Source organism: Pseudophryne corroboree, chromosome 6 (genome assembly GCF_028390025.1).
Source record: "Pseudophryne corroboree isolate aPseCor3 chromosome 6, aPseCor3.hap2, whole genome shotgun sequence".
In the NCBI taxonomy this organism is placed as follows: domain Eukaryota; kingdom Metazoa; phylum Chordata; class Amphibia; order Anura; family Myobatrachidae; genus Pseudophryne; species Pseudophryne corroboree.
In genome coordinates, this window is record NC_086449.1 from 304,822,320 (window position 1) to 304,844,445 (window position 22,126).

A 22,126-nucleotide genomic window follows, 5' to 3' on the forward strand; every position below is an offset into this window, starting at 1 on the left:
ATATGATTCAGAGGATGGAGGAGCAGCAAAAGGCCATTTAAGCCTATACATCTGCCTACGATCTAGGCAAAGGAGGGGGAATGCACCTGACTCAAGCGCAGTGGAGAATGATTTCAACGTTGTGCAAGGTTCTGCAACCCTTTGAACTTGCCACACGTGAAGTCAGTTCAGACACTGCCAGCCTGAGTCTGGTCATTCCCCTCATCAGGCTTTTGCAGAAGCAGCTGGAGAGATTGAAGGAGGAGCTAAAATGGAGCAATTCCGCTAGGCATTTGGGACTTGTGGATGGAGCCTTTCATTCGCTTAACCAGGATTCACGGGTGGTCAATCTGCTGAAATTGGAGCATTACATTTTGGCACCGTGCTCGATCCTAGGTTTAAAGCCTACGTTGTATCTCTCCTTCCGGCAGACACAAGTCTGCAGATGTTCAAAGACCTGCTGGTGAGACACTTGTCAAGTCAAGCGGAACGTGACCCGCCAACAGCTCCTCCTTCATTTTCTCACGCCACTGGAGCTGCCAGGAAAAGGATAAAATTTCCAAAACCACCCACTGGCAGTGATGCATGGCAGTCAGGAGCGATAGCTGACATCTGGTCCGGACTGAAGTACCTGCCAAAGATTACTGACATGTCTACTGTCACTGCATATGATTCTGTCACCATTGAAAGAATGGTGGAGGATTATATGAGTGACCGCATCACTGTAGGCATGTCAGACAGTCCGTACGTATACTGGCAGGAAAAAGAGGCAATTTGGAGGCCCTTGCACAAACTGGCTTTATTTTACCTAAGTTGCCCCCCCTCCAGTGTGTACTCCAAAAGAGTGTTTAGTGCAGCCGGTAACCTTGTCAGCGATCGGCGTAGGAGGTTACTTCCAGAAAATGTGGAGAAGATGATGTTCATCAAAATGAATTATAATCAATTCCCCCATGGAGACATTTACCAGCAATTGCCTCGAGAAAGTACACAGAGACCTGTGATGGTGGATTCCTTTCCAGTGGGGACGAATTAATACTCTGTGAGGAGGGGGATGTACACAGTGAAAGGGGTGAGGAATCGGACGATGAGGAGGAGGTGGACATCTTGCCTCTGTAGAGCCAGTTTGTGCAAGGAGAGATTGATTGCTTCTTTTTTGTTGGGGGCCCAAACCAACCAGTCATTTCAGCCACAGTCGTGTGGCAGACCCTGTCGCTGAAATTATGGGTTTGTTAAAGTGTTTAACAGTGTCCTGTTTATACAACATAAGGGTGGGTGGGAGGGCCCAAGACAATTCCATCGTGCACCTCTTTTTTTTTTTTTTTAATTCATTTATCTTTGCATCATGTGATGTTTGGGGCCAATTTTTTTAAGTGCCATTCTGTCTGACACTGCAGTGCCACTCCTAGATGGGCCAGGTGTTTGTGCCACCCACTTGGGTCACTTAGCTTAGTCATCCAACGACCTTGGTGCAAATTTTAGGACTAAAAGTAATATTGTGAGGTGTTCAGAATAGATTGGAAATGAGTGGAAATTGTGGTTATTGAGGTTAATTAAACTATAGGATCAAAATTACCTCCAAATTATATGATTTAAGCTGTTTTTGAGGGTTTTTTGAAAAAAAAAACACCCAAATTCAAAACACACCCGAATCCGACAAAAATTCTTAAGGGAGGTTTTGCCAAAATGCGTCCGTATCCAAAACACAGCCGCGGAGCCGAATCCAAAACCAAAACCCGAAAAATGTCCGGTACACATCCCTAATTGTGAGGTGGTCAGAATAGACTGGAAATGAATGTTATTGAGGTTAGTAATACCGTCGGATTAAAATTACCCCAAAATTCTGTGATTTTAGGTGTTTTTATGTTTTGTTTTGTTTTTCAAAACTCATCCAGATCCAAAACCAAAACACGAAAAGGGTGGTTTTGGCAAAACCAATCCAGATCTAAAACACAAGGATGGGACAAGAACCAAAACACAAAACACGAAAAGTGCCCGCTGCACATCTCTAGTTTTATTCAATTTGATTCACCAATTATTATTTTTTTTCCTGAATATTGTTAGTGCTGTTAACCCTTCCTTTTCGGAGTACTAAATAGTGTATTGCAATTGCTAGATATACAGTAACATAATGTATTTACTAGCAACACAATATTTACAACTGAGGAAAGCAAATAAATGTGCATTTCCCACAGTGCAGTCTGTGGTCCTCTTTTAGAAACCTTTCTACATGGTTTTATTTTTTTGAATTTTATGAAGTGTTATGCAATAGGGGGTAACATTTTTGTATTCAAGCTATAATTTGTAGTTAATGACTGTACTGTATCAAACAGCTTGTTGACCTATTCTGTCGACCATCTCCATACCAGAACTCCACATAGTGTTCCAGCTCACAGCCTGTCATCGTTTCTCTGCAGTATTCTCTCTCAGCTCGACTTTGCAGTAGAATTTTAAAAACCAAATAACCCATTTTTCTTAAACGCTTTGTTCATTTCTATTTTTTTTTTTTTCAGCTTGATATACATGGCGCCATAAGTTTTAATTTTAATGTCCCTTCAATTTTCCTCACTGATGGTGTCACAAATCTCTAGTGGTGCATCACACGCCAGCAAGCTGAAATCACGCTGAGAGTATAAGAAAAGAAAGAAAGACTTTGCCAGCAGGGAACCACTCCCATTCTCAGATATGAGTGTACTTTCTTTAGAGTCTGTCTAAATGTGATAAAAGGTCTTGACTTAACTAGAAATATCTATTATGGCTTCATCAGTGAAAACCCCACAGTGTATGGCTCAGTCTGTCATTGTTCTCTGCAGCATGTTCTCTTGTGTTTCACTGTTTTGTAGATTTTTTAAAACCAAATTCTAACACCTCCCAACAAGCTGCTCATTGATTTCTAATTTCCAGGTCCTGCAGTTTCTATATGACTGCGGATATGATTGAAAGGTCCCAGCGGTTTAGCAATGAAATGCTGCATTGAATTTATTTGGCGTTTCAACTTTTCTGAGCTTGCCAAGCTAAAAGTTTAAAGGGTGTAACTGAGATAGGAATGGGATTTCAATCTTGTGACCCATCTCCCACAGGAGTCGCAGAATGCATTTTAACTGTGCTACCATTATTTGCCATCACATTTTATAGTGATATTATGCAATGTGTCTCACTATATAAAATCATGACCGTAGACACACAGAGGAGTGCGAAAGTACATCCTGCAATGTGGAGTGCTCAATGACCTTGTACAATTTATTTACATCCTAAAAAGTATTTCAATAGATCAATTGGCAATCTGCCATGTGGTGGCAGTTTTAAAATATGCAAAATAAATGAAGTGAACAAAAAGGTAAAATGTATATTATAAATCTCCCCAAGCCTAAAAATCGCTGGTTATACCAACAATGATGAAGATAATTTTGACAAATCAATTCTGCTGCGGCTTCCAATTAGAGGTCATTTTAAACCCCCTTTAGATAAATGTAAAATAATTCTGTATGGACACCAACCACTGCAGAGAAAAAAAGAAAGCGCTTGCTCAGTTGATGCATTTTAACATTTTACTATATGTTTTAATTTTGTTAGATTCATGTTCAATAAAACAGACTTTAAATACCATTAAAAAATTACAGTATAAAAACACAAATATCTCTAGCTTTAAAGATTGTGGCTGGCTGTATTTATCCAAATGTTGGGGATCCTGCATTAGTTTCACAGTAAAAGTTTGTGAGTCCACATATAAAATATAGTATTTATAGTGTACACTTTAATTGATGCTAATTTGTAGTATGAAAATCACAGAAAATCCTTATAATGAGGCAGCTGTGGTCCCTTTATGACCTCTTCAATACTCACAGGCCAGGGTCTCAGAATATTGCACTGCTGCTGAACTTTTTTCCAATTATGGTGAAGTGTTTTGCTGGTCCCAAGTGGCCATTTAGAGTGGAGGTTTATTTTCAGGTACGTCACAGCGCTCTTTGCAATTGCCTCTCTCAAAGCATCCAGTGTTCAAATAACGCATTTCTCCATCTTAGAACAATCTCAGCGGTTTCCTCAGAATAAGGAATGTAATTCAGTTAACTTTAGATTTTTCTTTATAGCTTTTATATTAAAATGCCATGGTACAGTACATACAATGGGAAATTAAATTACAAGTTTGAGAGGGAAGTTTGAGATTTTAAACAAGAAAAAAAATTCACTTATGTACCACAGTATTTTCGGTACAAATTTTGGCAGGGATGTTTGAGATTTTGAACAACAAAAATCAGTTTGAGACTAGGAAATACTTGATATAAAATTATTTTTTTAAATTAAATTTATAGTGGAATGGCAGGTTAGCACTGAAATTGTAGTTTAACTTTACGGTTCATATACTCTGACAATTCTAGAGAGACTTCTAAAATATTTTATAAATAATACATTTAAACTATGAATAAAATTATTGGATATATATATATATATAATATACAGAAGGTGCGGCACTCAGCATGAAATAAAGCACTCAACAAACGTTTGCTGCTGCATAAGCTGAGTGCCGCACCTTCTGTTTCCATATTCACATCTCTGTGAGGGTACCAGCTGCAGTTCAACTTTTGGAATATATGGAGGGCCAGACCCTGGACTTAAGTGTGTGTATAATATAAATAAATAAAAATAAATAAAAAAAAATATATATATATATATATATATATATAGTGTGTGTTGGAATGGAGGCGGCAGCATACCCCCCCTTCCAAATATGTCAGAGGTGCAGGCATGGGGAGGGGGATCGCTTACCCCAGATCACCGCGGAGACTGACTTGAAAACTCCAGCGTCGCAGCATGCTGCCCCGTGTCCTGTCAAGCCAGCTCTTCGGACTCCGAGGTATTACAGGAAGGAGGTGGTGGTGTCTCAACAGGCTCAGCATGACCACGCCTCCTCCCAGTAATGCATCTGTGAGAGCCGCCTAGGACAGGACATGGGGTAGCACGCTGCAATGCTGGAGTTTTTAAGTCCGATTCTCCGCGGTCGTCTTCTGGGGGTAAGCGCTCCCTGCATGGTGTGTGTGTGTGTGGGGGGGGGTAGTGCCCAAAAAATTTATCTAACTTACCCACCAAAGCACAACACATTCTTGTGTGTGTGTGTGTGTGTGTGTGTGTGTGTGTGTATAATATATACAGTATTTTTTTTACTGTACCTCATTGTTCACAGGATGACGTCTTTTATATTGTAGACTGACTACTATTTGTAGTGATGCAGCACTAATATATAACCATGCAATCAGAAAAGTAATGGGCCTTTTATGAATGAATTGATTAAAATGCGGCAATAAAGTTTTATTTTGCATATTACATTTTTTTTTGCCAATAATTGCACTTTTGTAAAAGCTAAATAATAATGCCAGCTAGCTGTTTACAATTTAATATTTTCCTGTTACTTTGCCAAGGGGTTTATGAATGATGCAGTTCACTCTGTGCAGAGCTTAAACATAACATGATTTGCCGTTTTGGACAGGATTTTAAAACCAATCTAGTGACTTATAAATACTTCAGTGAAAGAGAAAAAACAGATATATAGTGAAACCTGCATACATAACAAATTATTGTAACATGTGATATCCTCTACAACAGAGGTGTAGCTAGGTGCCATGATGCCAGGAGCAAGGTTATGTAAATTCCTCTACAAGTCACTGTTTCTCTTCACCCAGTTAACATGATTATGATGCTAGCAATTATGACCTGTGTTCTCAGTAAAGTCTTTCACCATATAACTTTGCCCTATGCAGTGCTACTAATGTTGTCTCATCCCATTTCAAGTCATATGATGAATAACAAAGCAAAGGGACCAAATACATAATATGTGGTTAAACTTTTTTTTTCAAGGAATCTTTAGGCAACATGTGCCAAAACCAGTACATTACTACTAATGTCCTTGGGTACCCTCCATTGTGCAATAATAAATACATTGACCCCTCCACCCAGTTTTTTTCCAAAATCTTTACCAGAGAACTGATGAGGGTTGAAGAATGGATACGGCCTTCAAGGTTATAGGACCTTCACTAGCTGAGACTACTTTGTGGAAAGATGCAGTAGGGCTTTATTGTCATTACAAAGACCTTATACTATAGAACCATCTCAACTTAATTGAATTTGGGCATAATCTAATTTTAAACTATTTGTTGGATTTTCATTTTAAAGAACTTTGTTTAAAGAACTGCCTTTTGTCTTTCCTTTGCCATCTGTGACTGATTTCTGCAGTTCTCCATTCTGCTGTTGGCTTGCTTGGTTGGGATAGGAAAGTCTGTGAATTTTAACATGTTGAGTACCCCTGATTCACCAATGGATAGCCAATGCAGATTATCGGATTGGCAGGATGTGGAATTGGGGCTGTAGATATATGGACTGCATAACATGTTACAGAATGTTCAGTCTGGGTTTCAGACTTCTAAATATTTATACATTAATACACAAGTTATCATTGAATTGTGGCACTTTGGCTTTTATAGAAGTACAAGGCATTTATTTGTATTTGGCATTTACAGATGTACCAAGTTGTAATTTGATGCATTGCATGATTCATATGTTACAATTTTCCATCTTTCCTATTTTTTTTTCTCTGTGATCCATTAATTTAATTGCTGCATAATAACGCCTCAAGGTAGTAACAGTATAACACAAATGTATCCCTATTTGTAAGTTTAATTTTTCAGGGCATGTGACAATGCACAGAATATGGAGTGTAGTACAGGCTGCAAGTCAAATCTAAATTTTCAACTGTCATTCTCTGGTTTAAAAAAGGAGCTCCTTGTATTTTTGTATAGCTTCAATATTATTGAATTTTGGTGGCCATTCCGAGTTGTTCGCTCGCTGTTATTTTTAACAGAATTGCTAATAGGCTAAAATCCGGCAGTTCTGTGCATGCGTATGCACCGCATGGCGCACGCGCTAAGCAATTTTACACAAAACTATGCTATTTTACTCACGGGCGAACAAAGCTTTTTAGTCGCTCTGTTGATCGGAGAATGATTGACAGGAAGTAGGTGTTTCTGGTTGGTAACTGAGTGTTTTCCGAGAGTGTGCTAAAAAAACGCAGGCGTGGCAGCAGAAAACGCAGGAGTGGCTGGAGAAATGGGGGAGTGGCTGGCCGGACGCTGGGCGTGTTTGTGATGTCAAACCAGGAACTAAACGGACTGAGGTGCTCGCAATCTAGGAGTAGGTCTGGAGCTACTCCGAAACTGCAAGGAAATACTTAATAGCAGAATTGCTAATCTTTCATTAGCAATTCTGCTATGCTAAGATACACTCCCAGAGGGCGGCGGCTTTGCGTTTGCATTGCTGTTAAAAGTAGCTAGCGAGCGAACAACTCGGAATGACCACCTTTTATACAGAATGCTAATTCAGCCTACTAACGTGAAATGTTCATGACACATAACTACTGGATTTTGGACCCTATTCAGGTTGAGTAGCAGAATCTACTACTCTGTACGATCGTATGCTGGGGGCCGCCTAGCATGCGAAGTACCACCCAGCATTGCGATTGCATCGCTGACCTAGGCTTTGCAGATGTCCCCCTGGATACCGAAACGATCTGGCAATGACCAACCCACCCGGCCGCCACTGTCAATTAGAATGAGATCACATTTTGACCACCGCGCACATGCATTCGCATTGCAGCGCATGCCCATATGGTCAATAATAGGCCAATCTGCGTTTTTGCAGCATTGTGTTCAATGCTGAATAAGGTCCTTGGTGCATATGAAGATAAGGAAAACTATTTACCGTATTGAGTAGCACTAATATAAACCTAGAGCTCATTAACTTTCGAAAGTCCCACCTTTTTTAATCCAAGACTATGTAAAACGGCCATACTGCTGATTCAGGATAGGATTTAAGAAATATTTCACCAACTCACATTTGTTAATTGATTTACACACATATTCAGAAGGTGCTACAAGAGAAGTCTCCAATCTATCAAGCAAATTGTGAATGTAGCATTGTGCACGATGAAAATGTGTCTAGAAGACACCTGCAGAATAATACATCCGGTTTTCATGCAAATTATAGTAACACCCAAATAGCTCACAGAAGTACTAGTATCGCCAGCTACAATGGATTTTGAGATAGATATATATATATATATATATATATATATAAACAGTTTTCCGATAGGACAATCAGCGGCACTCGGAGGCTGTGGATATCAGGTTAAAAGTGCAAGTGCTTTTATTCCATAACGGCAGAGAAAATGGTGATCACCATTTTCTCTGCCGTTATGGAATAAAAGCACTTGCACTTTTAACCTGATATCCACAGCCTCCGAGTGCCGCTGATTGTCCTATCGGAAAACTGTTTGTAGACTTCCTCCAGATGGCACCGGAGCACCATTAAAAGCAGAGGGTGAGTGCCGATCCGAGTCAAGGTGTCCTTGAGGTGGGTATGTGTATGTTGAATGCATGGCTGTAAAAAGGCATCTAGGTAAATGGATATAGCCTCACACAAAGACCCCCGGGCAGAAATAATGGGTCTGCCAGGGGGGTTGTGTGCATCTTTATGTATCTTGGGGATGATGTAGAATAGCAGAACTACTGGGTGAGGTTTAGACAGTGCCCTAAACACTGTGTTAGATATGATGCCTTGACTAACTGCTTCAGTCAACAGAATGTCCAACTCCTTTTGAAATTGTTGAGTGGGATCCCTGGACAAGCATGCATATGTTGAAGTGTCACTTAATAGTCTTGTGCATTCCATCAAGTATTGGTCTTTGTCCATCACCACGATTGCCCCTCCCTTATCCGCTCCGCGAATTACTATATCATCCCGTGTACTTAACTCCCTCAAGGCCAGCTTTTCATCTTTGGTTAAATTAGACCGAGTCCTGCCCTGTTCTTCTACCAAAGTACCCTCAAGCATCCGTGAAAAGGTTTTAATGGAGGGGTTTACCGATACAGGTTCAAAACTCGACTTGGGCTTAATCTTCCTTAGAACCTGGGTGGAAAGTGAATTGTCCATGCTGTCGGCGGCCTGTGGATTTTTGCCATAATATTCTTGTAATTCTAATTTCCTTTGCAGCCGGTAGTTGTCAATTTTCCATTGTGTCTCATCAGGGATATGAGTCGGGACGTATGACAATCCCTTACTCAATACCCCTATGGCTTCAGGAGATAGTGGTTTGGAGGATAAATTAAAGATTAGCTGCGCATTCCTTACGGTGGCTTTTTGTCTGTTTTTGATCCTCTCCCTCCGCCTCCAGAAAGGGATGTTATAGGTGTGGCTGTACCACATGCAATTTCCTGGTCCCGGGGGATTCATTTAAACACCCGTACTCGGGCAGGAACATTAAATTGAAGGATGCATACACGTGTAACTCCAAATTTGTTATATATCTCTTGTCTTGCCCATGTGGGTTACACTACGTGGGCAAGACTGAGTGCACGTTTAAAGTGAGGATGACACAACACAGATCTGCCATTAGGGCAGCTCTAATGTCAGGAACTAGTGAACAACCAGTGGCACGGCATTTTGCCACAGCTAAACACTCGCTTGCAACATTGAGGTACCGCATTGTGGATCAGGTGCCTTTCTCCATCAGGGGAGGCGATAGATCGAAATGCCTCCTGCAATTGGAAACTCGATGGATAATTGCACTAGACACATTGAGGCCTAGAGGACTTAACGAAACTCTGGGCATGAGCAGTTTTGCTTAAACCCGGGGTTAATTTAATAAGCATAGTTATGAAGACAGATTTCAGTGACAGGTCATCTTTTCACAGCCCCCCTCCGTGATTATTAAGTATTGAGATATAACAAGCATTGAACACATGTATAGTTGTTTACAATAGCCTTTTTTTGTTTGCATGCCATGTTTTCGGTCTCACAAGGTGAAGCCAACTGCTAAGTTTTATGCATTCATTGTTGTATGTAAATGTTTTTATGTTTATATTTTTCACTTGGAACTAGGCATATTGCAGCTTAGTTCTTCCACAGGTTTTAGATATGTTTCAGGCAGGCATTAGATTACCTGTTCTGTCTTATAAACTGCATGATTATGTTTGTCTGTATTATGTATTTACAGCACGCACCATAGCAACGGCCTCCCCCGCCCCCTGCATGACGGCACTGGGAGCTCGCGTCACGGACCGGGGTCACCTGACCGGAAGCGCTGAGTCCGGAAGCCGGGCAGCGGCGTGGAGAGGACGGCTGGAAGCGCGCCTGGTAAGTGTATTTAAATGTCTGTTTTTCACTTGTTTTATCACTGTGTGTCCTGAAGACGGGGGCTTGCACCCCGAAACGTTGATAAAGTCTCACCTGACAGAGTTTACTGCTTTACCAGAATCTCCAGAGTGCCGCCTCTTCTTCCCAATGCAATAGATATACAGACTGCCAGGTCTGTTCGGGAGGGCACCGGAGTGTGAGCCTTGCTCAATTAGCCTACGGGGGAGTGCCAGACATATTTCTCATATATATATATATATTAAAAAAACAGATGTGCGGCGGGCACTTTTCGTGTTTTGGTTCTAATTCCCTGCTCATGTTTTGGATTGGTTTAGCCAAAATCATCCTTTTGTATTTTGGATCTGGATGATTTTTTAAAAAAAACAAAAAACGGCTAAAATCACAGAATTTGGGGGTAATTTTGATCCTACGGTATTATTAACCTCAATAACATTCATTTCCAGTCTATTCTGAACACCTCACAATATTGTTTTTAGGCCCAAAGGTTGCACCGAGGTGGCGGTATGACTAAGCTAAACGACACAAGTGTGCGGCACAAACACCTCGCCCATCTAGGAGTGGCATTGCAGTGTCAGACAGAATGGCAGATTTAAAAAATAGGCCCCAAACAGCACCTGATGCAAAGAAGAAAAAGAAGTGCACCGAGGTTGCTGTATGACTAAGCTAAGTGACATAAACACCTGGCCCATCTAGAAGCAGCATGCAGTGGCTGAATGTCGAAAGTGGCCCGCAATTTTTCAGTCCACTGACGGGATCTCCGGCACGCCCCTGTCATTTTTCAAAAATTCTGCAATTGGTGGACTAATACATCAGTACGCCTGAACTTATACAGCAGTGTCAGACAGGATGGCACTTTAAAAAACCATGTCCCAAACAGCATATGATGCAAAGATGAAAAAGAGGTGCACCAAGGTTGCTGTATGACTAAGATAAGCAACACAAGTGTGCGGCACAAACACCTGGCCCATCTAGGGTTGGCACTGCAGTCCCACTGCACTAATAGCGGATACTGGACGCACGTCTAGCACTAGCATAGTTGATAGTTATGGGCTCAGTAATCTGCCTTGCAACAGGGAATGTATGTGTGTGTGTGTGTGTGTGTGTGTGTATGTATACATCTCTCTATATATATATATATATATATATATATATATATATATATATATATATATATATATATATATAATCGAAAAAATAAAGGGAACACTTAAACAACACACACTAACTCCAAGTCAATCGCACTTCTGTGAAATCAAACTGTCCACTTAGGAAGCAACACTGATTGACAATCAATTTCACGTGATGTTGTGCAAATGGAATAGACAACAGGTGGAAATTATAGGCAATTGGCAAGATACCCCCAATAAAGGAGTTGTTCTGCAGGTGGGGACCACAGACCACTTCTCAGCTCCTATGCTTTCTGGCTGATGTTTTTGTCACTTTTGAAAGCTGGCGGTGCTTTCACTCTAGTGGTAGCATGAGACGGAGTCTTCAACCCACACAAGTGGCTCAGGTAGTGCAGCTCATCCAGGATGGCACATCAATGCAAGCTGTGGTAAGAAGGTTTGCTGTGTCTGTCAGCGTAGTGTCCAGAGTAGGGAGGCGCTACCAGGAGACGTGGAGGAGGCCATAGAAGGGCAACAACCCAGCAGCAGGACCGCTACCTCCGCCTTTGTGCAAGGAGGAGCACTGTCAGAGCCCTGCAAAATGACCTCCAGCAAGCCACAAATGTGCATGTGTCTACACAAACGATCAGAAACAGACTCCATGAGGGTGGTATGAGGGCCCGACGTCCACAGGTGGTGGTTGTGCTGGAGGTCATTTTGCAGGGCTCTGGCAGTGCTCCTCCTGTTCCTCCTTGCACAAAGGCGGAGGTAGCAGTTCTGCTGCTGGGTTGTTGCCCTCCTACGGCCTCCTCTACATCTCCTGATGTACTGGCCTGTCTCCTGGTAGCGCCTCCATGCTCTGGGCACTACGCTGACAGACACAGCAAACCTCCTTGCCACAGCTCGCATTGATGTGCCATCCTGGATGAGCTGCACTACCTGAGCCACTTGTGTGGGTTGTAGGAAGGTCATACAGGCATGTGGAGGCCACACACACTACTGAGCCTCATTTTGACTTGTTTTAAGGACATTACATCAAAGTTGGATCAGCCTGTAGTGTGTTTTTCCACTTTAATTTTGAGTGTGACTCCAAATCCAGACCTCCATGGGTTAATAAATTTGATTTCTATTGATAATTTTTGTGTGATTTTGTTGTCCGCACATTCAACTATGTAAAGAACAAAGTATTTAATAAGAATATTTCATTTCATTCAGATCTAGGATGTGTTATTTTAGTGTTCCCTTTTATGTTTTTGAGCAGTGTATATATTGCAATCCTTTTTTTTTTTTTTTTTCTTTTTTATTACAACTGTATTTTAGACTTTTTACACTGGGGTCGCACCCTTAGTTTGACAGAGCACCCCTGGATGGACACAGCATGGAGAGAGGACCCCTAAGCAGTATCATCCCCTTGATAGATAACACAGTCACTGGGGACCTTTTATAGAATCCAAAACCTGCAAGAATCTGACAGTGGGAGGATGATGTTTTGCCTTGTTTTGTAAGTGGGAAAACCCATGCTGGACTCGGATCCTGGCTCGGATTGTGAAATTCGGGTTGGTCTGGTTCTCTGAGAACCAGACCCTCTCATCTCTAGTGTTGATATTGCAGTTTTGTATAGGCACACATCAGCGGATAAGTCAAACTATGAAAAGTCCAGTTTCTTAACCAGTGGTGTTATTGATAGATAGCAGGTACAGCCATACTCGCTGTTACATGTGCACTGTTGACGGAGCGAAGTGGTGTTTCACACCGCTCCCCAGCAAGTGATTGTATGCTGCAAACAGGTAGCAATGCAAGGATGCTGGAACAGCTTTATATGCAGGTTTTAACCAGGTCTCTCATATAAGCTAAGCAGGAGACTTCTATCTCCCACCATGTAACACTATACAGTTTTACACGGTCTCAAGATGGCTCTCGCACATGCTCAGTAGAGATATTGATGGCCATCATGGGATATTGCATGACATTTTCCTGGAGAACAGGAAGACTGCAGTCTGTGCAATAGTGCACTCCTCTTTCGACATAAACTTGGTCAAGAGGGCTCTGCTCACAAGTTTGCTATCTATAGTATCGGCAAAAGAAATCTAATTGGCAGTATTTATACTGTGTATTATATAGGGTTGAAATGCACTTGTGGGTGAATATTTATTTGAGCAAAGGGGTCTTGAAAATAAATTAAGAAAAGTAATTAAAGACCACTTAGCTTTTATTATGGTTACCCTGGACATCTTGTTGAATTCATTATCTTAGTCAGAAATCAATGCAGAATAATATTTGTCTTATAGCAATGTCATAAAGGCTATTACCATTTACTGTGTACTGCCAATAAGTATCTTTGAAAGTCATCTCAATGCAAATATTTCGGTTTTGTTTGCAACAGTAAAATTTAATCTCCCATGAAAAGTATACAACCATAAACATTTGCTTATTATATGAATTGAGCTCATAAAGTTGGAGAGCCTTACAGTAGAACTCAAAGTAGAAAGCATTGTGTACTACTATGTTTCATTAATATTAGAGCTTAGCTTTGGTAATAAACAATATTAAATTGCATTTATGTAGCGAGACGTTTAATTCTATTCTTCAATAAACAGCCAAAGAAAATTGCTAATATTGTGCTAGACCTTCAAATAGCTAATTTTGTATACTGAGATGTTTCCAGTGGACGATTATTATAAAAGTAATAGTTTCCTTTCAGTAAGACGGTATTATGAAGATTTTAATGAATAATTTATATTGTGACTTTGAACTTGGGATGGATCTATGGGGGAGTTGATCTTTTTACCACTTTCTTTAAGTAACCCTGGTGCACACAAGGCCAGGTTCCTGGGTGTCCCAGTACAGGTGCAGTAACAATAAATGATACTGTACCTTGGTCATCTTACAGGATTGGTCCTTGCAGCTGTATGCACAAGGGGGTGTGTTACTCCCAAACTGCGCACAGAAAAAATGAATAAATACACCAATATGCACCCTGCAATGCTACTGCCCACTATATGTCTGGTTTGTTTGATAGAAGTCCTAATCAGCTACGGGTGGTACAAAAGATACAGTAGGCATTGAAACAGGAGTGTTTAAACTTGTGTCCACCTCTGCATGGTATCCATTCGACAATGTTAAGGTCGACCACTATTGGTCGACATTGACATGATCAACATGGTCAAATGGTCGATATAAAAATGGTCGACGTATGGAAAGTCGACACATGAAAAGGTCAACATGGCTTTAAAAAAAAGATTTTTAACTTTCTCATACTTTATCATCCACGTGGACCATGATTGGGAATAGTAACCTGTACCGAGCGCAGTGGTAGCAGTGCAAGGCACCTTGCCCGCAGCATGGCGAGCAAAGCGAGCCATGCAAGGGGACGTGGTACACTAATTGGGGTTCCTGGTCATGTTATGGAAAAAATGACACCAAAAACAGTTAAAAAATCCATGTTGACCTTTTCATGTGTTGACCTTTCATGTGTCGACCATTTTCATGTGTCTACCATTTCTCCATGTCAACAATGTCCATGTCGACCAATAGTGGTCGACCTAATGACTGTCGACCTTAACATTGTCGACCATTCATACCGGAACCCCTCTGCATAGCCTAGAGTTGTGTTTGTTAAAGCCCTCTTCTATTATTAAGGAGTGTTTGGGGAGGGTCTGAGCAATTTGTTTTATTTTAGTCTTCATTTCTTGCTTGTGTTGAAAGTAGGTGAAAGAACAGTGTGTTGATAATACTAATAATAATAGCCATTAAGAATATCAGAATATTTACAGCAGCACAGAGTGTTTCGAAGGATGAATTGCAGATTGTGTGGTAAAGCTCTGTCCGCTTACAGTTGCATGTGAAATTTTGGGAAACCCCTGATAAAATAGCATGCTTCAATGACTCTAAGTGAAATACGCTAACCCAATTTCTGGTGGGCACAAACTGTAATGTGATCTATTTCTGCACATTTTAAGGCACTAACTATTTTTATAAATATGAAACAGGCAATGTACTGATACTGAGCTCCATTGGACTCTTCAGCCCTATATATGCTGTCCAGCTTCTGAACTTGGACAGCATTGTATAAAATCTAGAGATGTGCGGCGGGCACTTTTTCTGTTTTGGTTCTAATTCCCCGCTCGTGTTTTGGTTTTGGGTTGGTTTTGCCAAAACCACCCTTTCGTGTTTTGGTTTTTGATGATTTCTGAAAAAAACATAAAAACGGCTAAAATCACAGAATTTGGGGGTAATTTTGATTCTACGGTATTATTAACCCCAATAACATTTATTTCCAGTCTATTCTGAACACCTCACAGTATTGTTTTTAGGCCTAAAAGTTGCACCGAGGTGGCTGTATGACTAAGCGAAGCGAAACAAGTGTGCGGCACAAACACCTGGCCCATCTAGGAGTGGCACTGCCGTGGTAGACAGGATGGCAGATTTAAAAAAAAAAAGCCCCAAACAGCAGATGATGATGTAAAGAAGAAAAAGCGGTGCAATCAGGTAGCTAAGTGACACAAGTGTGCTGCACAAACAACATGGGACGTGCTGTAATTTGACAAGATGTAATACACGCACAGTATTGGTGGCACAGGATAGAGTACCCCCAAATCAACCACACAAACAGTAAAGCCTGTAAAATTAATTTGGATAATAACCCTTTTATTTGAAGCTATTATAATAATATGCCGCACAGGCGAGCGTACCCCTACACCACACATGGCAAACCCTGTACAAATTATTTGGATAATAATCTAAGTAATGTATATAACCCTTTTATTTGGAGTAAATAATATACAGCACAGGACACCACCACTGGACTAGACTTATACAGCAGTACCCCTGGACTTATACGGCAGTACCCCTGGAGTTATATGGCAGTGTCGGACAGGATGGCACTTTAAAAAAACTAGTCCCCAAACAGCACATGATGCAAAGAAGAAAAAGAGGTGCAAGATGGAATTGTCCTTGGGCCCTCCCACCCACCCTTATGTTGCATAAACAGGACATGCACACTTTAACAAACCAATCATTTCAGCGATAGGATCTTCCATATGACTGTGGCTGAAATAACTGGTTTGTTGGTGAGTAATCAGGAGGAGGAGGGGCTGACTAAAGCAGCTGGCTGAGCCTATATAATCAGTGATTAGACTCATTGGAGCTTGCTCATTGTAAGGGCTTGTATTTTAAAGTGTTGCTTGGATTTGTAAGTGTATGTGAGTTGGAATCAGCAGAAGGTGAGTTAGAATACAGAAAAAAGCAGGAGCTGGAAGCCAAGTGAAAAGGAGGTGCAGTGAGCTGGAACAACTGCAACTGCTAAGTGGAGTATCGGTGCCGCAGGAGAGGTCCCACTCAGAGGGGGCACTGGAGTACTATGGCTGCATAAAAGCGAAGGACCAAGAACCACACAAGGGCCCTCATTCCGAGTTGTTCGCTCGCTAGCAGATTTTAGCAGCATTGCACACGCTAGGCCGCCGCACTCTGGGAGTGCATCTTAGGTTAGCAGAATAGCGAACGAAAGATTAGCAAGATTGCGAATAGAAAATTCTTAGCAGTTTCTGAGTAGCTCGAGACTTACTCCTACAGTGCGATCAGCTCAGCCCGTTTCGTTCCTGGTTTGACGTCACAAACACGCCCTGCATTCGGCCAGCCACTCCCCCATTTCTCCAGACGCTCCCGCGTTTTATCCTGGCACGCCTGCGTTTTTCCGCACTCTCCCAGAAAATGGTCAGTTTCCGCCCAGAAACACCCACTTCCTGTCAATCACACTCCGATCACTTCAACGATGAAAATTCTTAGTTCGGACGAGAGTAAATCTACTAAGTTTGTGCTAAAATACTTAGCGCATGCGCTGCGTACCATGCGCATGCACATTTTTGCCTTAATCGCTCTGTTGCGAAAATCGTCAATGAGCGAACAACTCGGAATGACCCCAAAGATAGAAAAGTTTAAGCCAGCTTAATTATTGTATAAGTGAGTGTTTGCCCAGATTGTTTTTGTCGTCTTCTTTTTCTTTTTGCTTCTTTTTCTTTGAGAGTAATAGGGAGTTAGACCTTACAAACAATATGGGAGGGGCTGTGATTGGGGACCTCACTCAGTGCATGTCATGCAAGATGTATGCACACCTGGAGCTACCGGCCCAGTGTGATTACATCTGCACGAGGTGTGTGCGAACGGTTGCCCTGGAAGCCCAGGTAGCTGATCTAGAGCAAACCGTTACGCGGCTGAGGGAGATTCACAATCTCGAGCGAAGTTTAGACAGAATGGTGGAGGAGTTGTGGGAGGGGTCACTTTAGAAGAGGATGATGATCAGGTAGCCAGCTGGGTCACAGTTAGAAGGAAGAAAAAGAGGGGGAGGCTCGACCTCTCCGAACTATCAAACCCAAACAAATTTGCACGACTGGACGGGGAATCTGAGGATGATAGTGAAGAAATGACAGTTCCGGAGGAGACTACTCCCTCTGGCATCCAAAGGAGCAGTCCCTCTGGCGCAGTTGGGATAAAAGATAGTGAGGTACCTAGTCAGATGGTGGTGGTAGGGGATTCTATCATCAGGAAGGCAGATAGGGCAATCTGCTACCGGGACCATGATCGCTGTACAGTCTGTTGTCTCCCTGGTGCTCGGGTACGGCACATCGCGGACCGGGTAGATAGATTGTTTGGAGGTGCTGGGAAAGACCCGGCGGTCTTGGTGCACGTTGGCACCAATGACAAAGTTAGCCGAAGGTGGGATGTCCTTAAGAAAGACTATAGGGACCTAGGAAAGAAACTTAAGGCAAGGACATCTAAGGTAATATTCTCCGAAATATTACCCGTGCCACACACTAGTCCAGGGAGGCAGAGGGAGATTAGGGAGGTAAATGTGTGGGTTAGGGATTGGTGCAGGAAAGAGGGGTTTGTGTTCCTGGAACACTGGGCGGACTTCTCAGTCAGGTGCCATCTTTTTTGTCATGACGGATTTCACCTGACTGAGGAGGGGGCAGCGGTGCTGGGGGGAAGGATGGTTAGAAGGTTGGAGGAGATTTTAAACTAGAAGCCTGGGGGGAGGGTTTAGGTAGAAACTACGGGTCATGCAGTGAGATTAGTGGGGATGGCGGTAGTAAACAAAATGGGGGAGAAGTTGGGGGAAGGGTAAGAGCAGGCGGTAAGGTTCCTAACATGGGTACTAAAAGAGATTTTACCAAAGCACTAACCAATGACGATTGCAGGTCATCATTGCTACATAAGGTGAAAGATGTCCCCAACGCAAGGGAAAATACTTATCTTAGTTGTATGTATGTAAATGCTAGGAGCATTACTGGTAAAAAGGGCAAACTAGAAATACTTGCAGCAAGCAAACCGTATGATATTATAGGCATTACTGAAACTTGGTGGGACGAATCTCATGATTGGACAGTCAATCTAGAGGGCTATACACTGTTTAGTAGAGACAGAATAAATAAAAAGGGTGGAGGGGTGTGTCTTTACATAAAGCCGTTTTTAAAACCTGATATACGGGAAGAGATTCAGGAGGGGACTGTAGACACTGTCGAGATATTAAGGGTAGAAATTGCATGCGGGTAAAAAGGAATAAAAAAGTTAGTATTGGGTGTATGCTATAGGCCGCCTGGTATCTGATGAGGAATTGTTACTAAAGCAAATTGAAAGAGCAGCAGGAGTAGGAGACAAAGTAGTGATGGGAGATTTTAACTATCCAGAGATAAACTAGAAAAATGATTCATGTGATACTGCTAGGGGCAATATGTTTTTAAACACACTTAATGATAACTACTTAGTTCAACTAATTGAGGAACCAACTAGGTACATTGCAATCTTAGACCTGGTATTAACAAACAATGGGGATTTGGTATCAGGTATTATAGTAGGGGAACCCATAGGAAACAGCGACCACAATATGGTCACATTCAATATCAGTTTTCATAAACAGCCCTATACTGGCTCAACTAGGACTCTAAACTTTAGCAAAGCAAATTTTGAAAAGATGAGGGTATTTTTCATGGATATTGAATGGGAAGGTTTGTTTTTAGGAAAAAATACTACGGAGGAATGGGAGGTACTAAAATTCCTGCTAGCTAAAGATACTCTCAAATTTATTCCTACGAGCAGCAAAAAAAGGAATAAAAATCATAAACCGATGTGGCTTAACAAAAAGATTAAAGGAATTTATGGGCAAGAAAAGGCGAGCATTTAAAAAATACAAATCTGACGGGGAAGCAGAGTCATTTCAGCACTATAAGGAATGTAACAAAATATGCAAAAAGGAAATAAGAGCAGCTAAAGTAGAAACTGAAAAACTAGTAGCAAAGGAAAGCAAAGCGAATCCCCAAAAATTATTTAAATACATGAATAGCAAGAGATTAAAGAAGGAGAGTATAGGCCTTTTAAAAGACAAGTTGGTAGTCTTAAGCAAAAATGATAATGACATAGCGGACACACTAAATGAGTTTTTTTCAACAGTATTTACTAGAGAGGACCCAATTCAGGGACTAACACATAATCTCAATAATGAGAATATCCCACTGATAGGTACTTATTTAAGCGAGGAAGTAGTCTGTGACCGATTAAAACATTTAAAGATTAATAAGTCACCAGGTCCCGATGGTATTCACCCAAGGGTTCTAATGGAGCTTCACTCTGAACAAAATCGCTATTTTTGATCTTTAAGGATTCAGTAATATCGGGTATGGTTCCCAAAGACTGGCGTATAGCGGAAGTAGTGCCTATATTCAAAAAGGGAAGTAGAGCTGAACCAGGTAATTATAGACCAGTTAGTCTTACAGCTATAGTGGGGAAAGTATTGGAAGGTATTCTAAGAGATAGTATTCAGAAGTTCCTTGAAGTCAATAAGGTCATTAAAAGGAATCAACATGGGTTTATGAAGGATAGATCCTGTCAAACCAACTTACTTGGCTTTTATGAAACAGTAAGCGCAAACCTAGTTCAGGGTAAAGAGGTGGATGTAATCTTTTTAGATTTTGCCAAAGCATTCGACACTGTACCACACATGAGACTTATCTACAAGCTACAAGAAACAGGGCTAGAAAGCACAATATGCACTTGGGTCAAAAACTGGTTAGATAATAGGGAGCAGCGCGTTGTGGTTATGGATCTTTTTCAAATTGGACTGAAGTGCTAAGTGGTGTGCCGCAAGGCTCAGTATTAGGACCGCTATTGTTCAATATTTTCATTAACGACCTAACAGAAGGTCTAGAGAGCATGGTGTAAATTTTTGCAGATGATACCAAATTGTGTAAAGTTATAAATGCGGAGGGGGATGCCGAGTCGCTTCAGAACGACTTAGTTAAATTAGAAGCTTGGGCAGCGAAATGGAGAATGCGCTTCAATACAGACAAGTGTAAGGTAATGTACTGTGGTAACAAGAACAAAAATAGCACCTACCTACTAAATAGGGTAAAATTAGGGGATTCTGTACTGGAAAAGGACTTGGGTGTCCTCATAGATAACAAACTAAGCAGTAGTACCCAAAGTAGGACTGCTGCAAAGAAGGCTAATAAGATATTAGCATGCATAAAACGGGGAATTGATGCTAGGGACGAGAGTATTATACTCCTGTTATATAAATCACTTGTGAGGCCACACATTGAATATGGTGTACAATTCTGGGCACCTTACTACAAAAAAGATATCCTGGAGCTAGAAAAGGTTCAGAGGCGGGCGACCAAACTAATTAAGGGTATGGAGATGCTGGAATACGAGGAAAGGCTTGCAAGACTAGGCATGTTTACACTGGAAAAGAGGAGATTAAGAGAGGACATGATCAACATTTACAAATTTATAAGGGGACAATATACAGATCTTGCGCAGGACCTGTTTTTGGTTAGATCAACACAGAGAACTCGTGGACACTCGCTCAGGTTAGAGGAGAGGAGATTCCGCACAATACAGCGTAAAGGCTTTTTTACGGTAAGGACGATACGTGTTTGGAATTCCCTGCCTGAGGGAGTTGTAATGGCCAACTCAGTCAACACCTTTAAGAATGGGTTAGATAAATTTCTAATGGATAAGGATATTCAGGGTTACGGGGCATAGTCACGCACTATGGTTATTATAAAAAAGAGGGGTAAAACGTAGCGGCAGTCATCAACTTCAGTCAAAATTTTATACAAAATAATCGTGCATAGGAGACCACAAATAGGTTGAACTCGATGGACAATTGTCTTTTTTCAACCTTAGATACTATGTTAATATGTTACTATGTTTGGGCCCCCACCAGAAAAGAAGCAATCAGTCTCTCCTTGCACAAACTGGCTCTACAGAGTCCAGATGTCGACCACATCTCATCCTCCAATTCCTAACCCCTTTCAGTGTGTACATTTTCCTCCTCACAGAGTATTAATTTGTCCCCACTGGAATCCACCATCACAGCTCCCTGTGTACTTTCTGGAGGCAATTGCTGGTAAAGGTCTACTCGGAGGAATTTATAATTCATTTTGATGAACCTCATCTTCTCCACATTTTGTGGACGTAACCTCCTACCCTGATCGCTGACAAGGTTACCGGCTGCACTAAAAACTCTTTTGGCATACACACTGGAGGGGAAGGGGGCAACTTGGGTAAAATAAAGCCAGTTTGTGCAAGGGCATCCAAATTGCCTCTTTTTCCTGCCAGTATACATACAGACTGTTTGACATGGCTACTTGGATGCTGTCACCGATCTAAACCTCCACCATTCTTTCAATGGTCACTGCATCATATGCAGTGACAGACATGTCAGTAATTGTTGGCAGCTCCTTTGGTCTGGAACAGATGTCAGCACTCGCTCCTGACTGCCATGCATCACTGCCAGCGGGTGGGCTGGGAAATCTTATCCTTTTCCTCGCAGCCCCAGTTGCAGGAGA

The 22,126-nt window shown here is 41.6% G+C and overlaps 1 protein-coding gene across 10 annotated transcripts in view; it reads left to right on the forward strand.

The window, feature by feature from the left end:
- Positions 1 to 22,126, forward strand: part of LOC134932110 (bone morphogenetic protein 7-like) — a 277,636-nt gene that overhangs the window by 73,484 nt on the left and 182,026 nt on the right. For 5 of the 10 annotated variants that reach the window (XM_063926196.1, XM_063926203.1, XM_063926194.1 and 2 more), the window contains one exon: positions 10,016 to 10,155. The exons of 4 other annotated variants lie outside the window; for them this stretch is intronic. In XM_063926196.1, coding sequence (XP_063782266.1) covers positions 10,051 to 10,155 — 105 coding nt within the window. In that variant the 5' untranslated portion in view covers positions 10,016 to 10,050. Of the gene's footprint in view, positions 1 to 10,015; positions 10,156 to 22,126 lie in introns of those variants that run through there. One more of the 10 variants, XM_063926200.1, reaches the window with a different exon arrangement.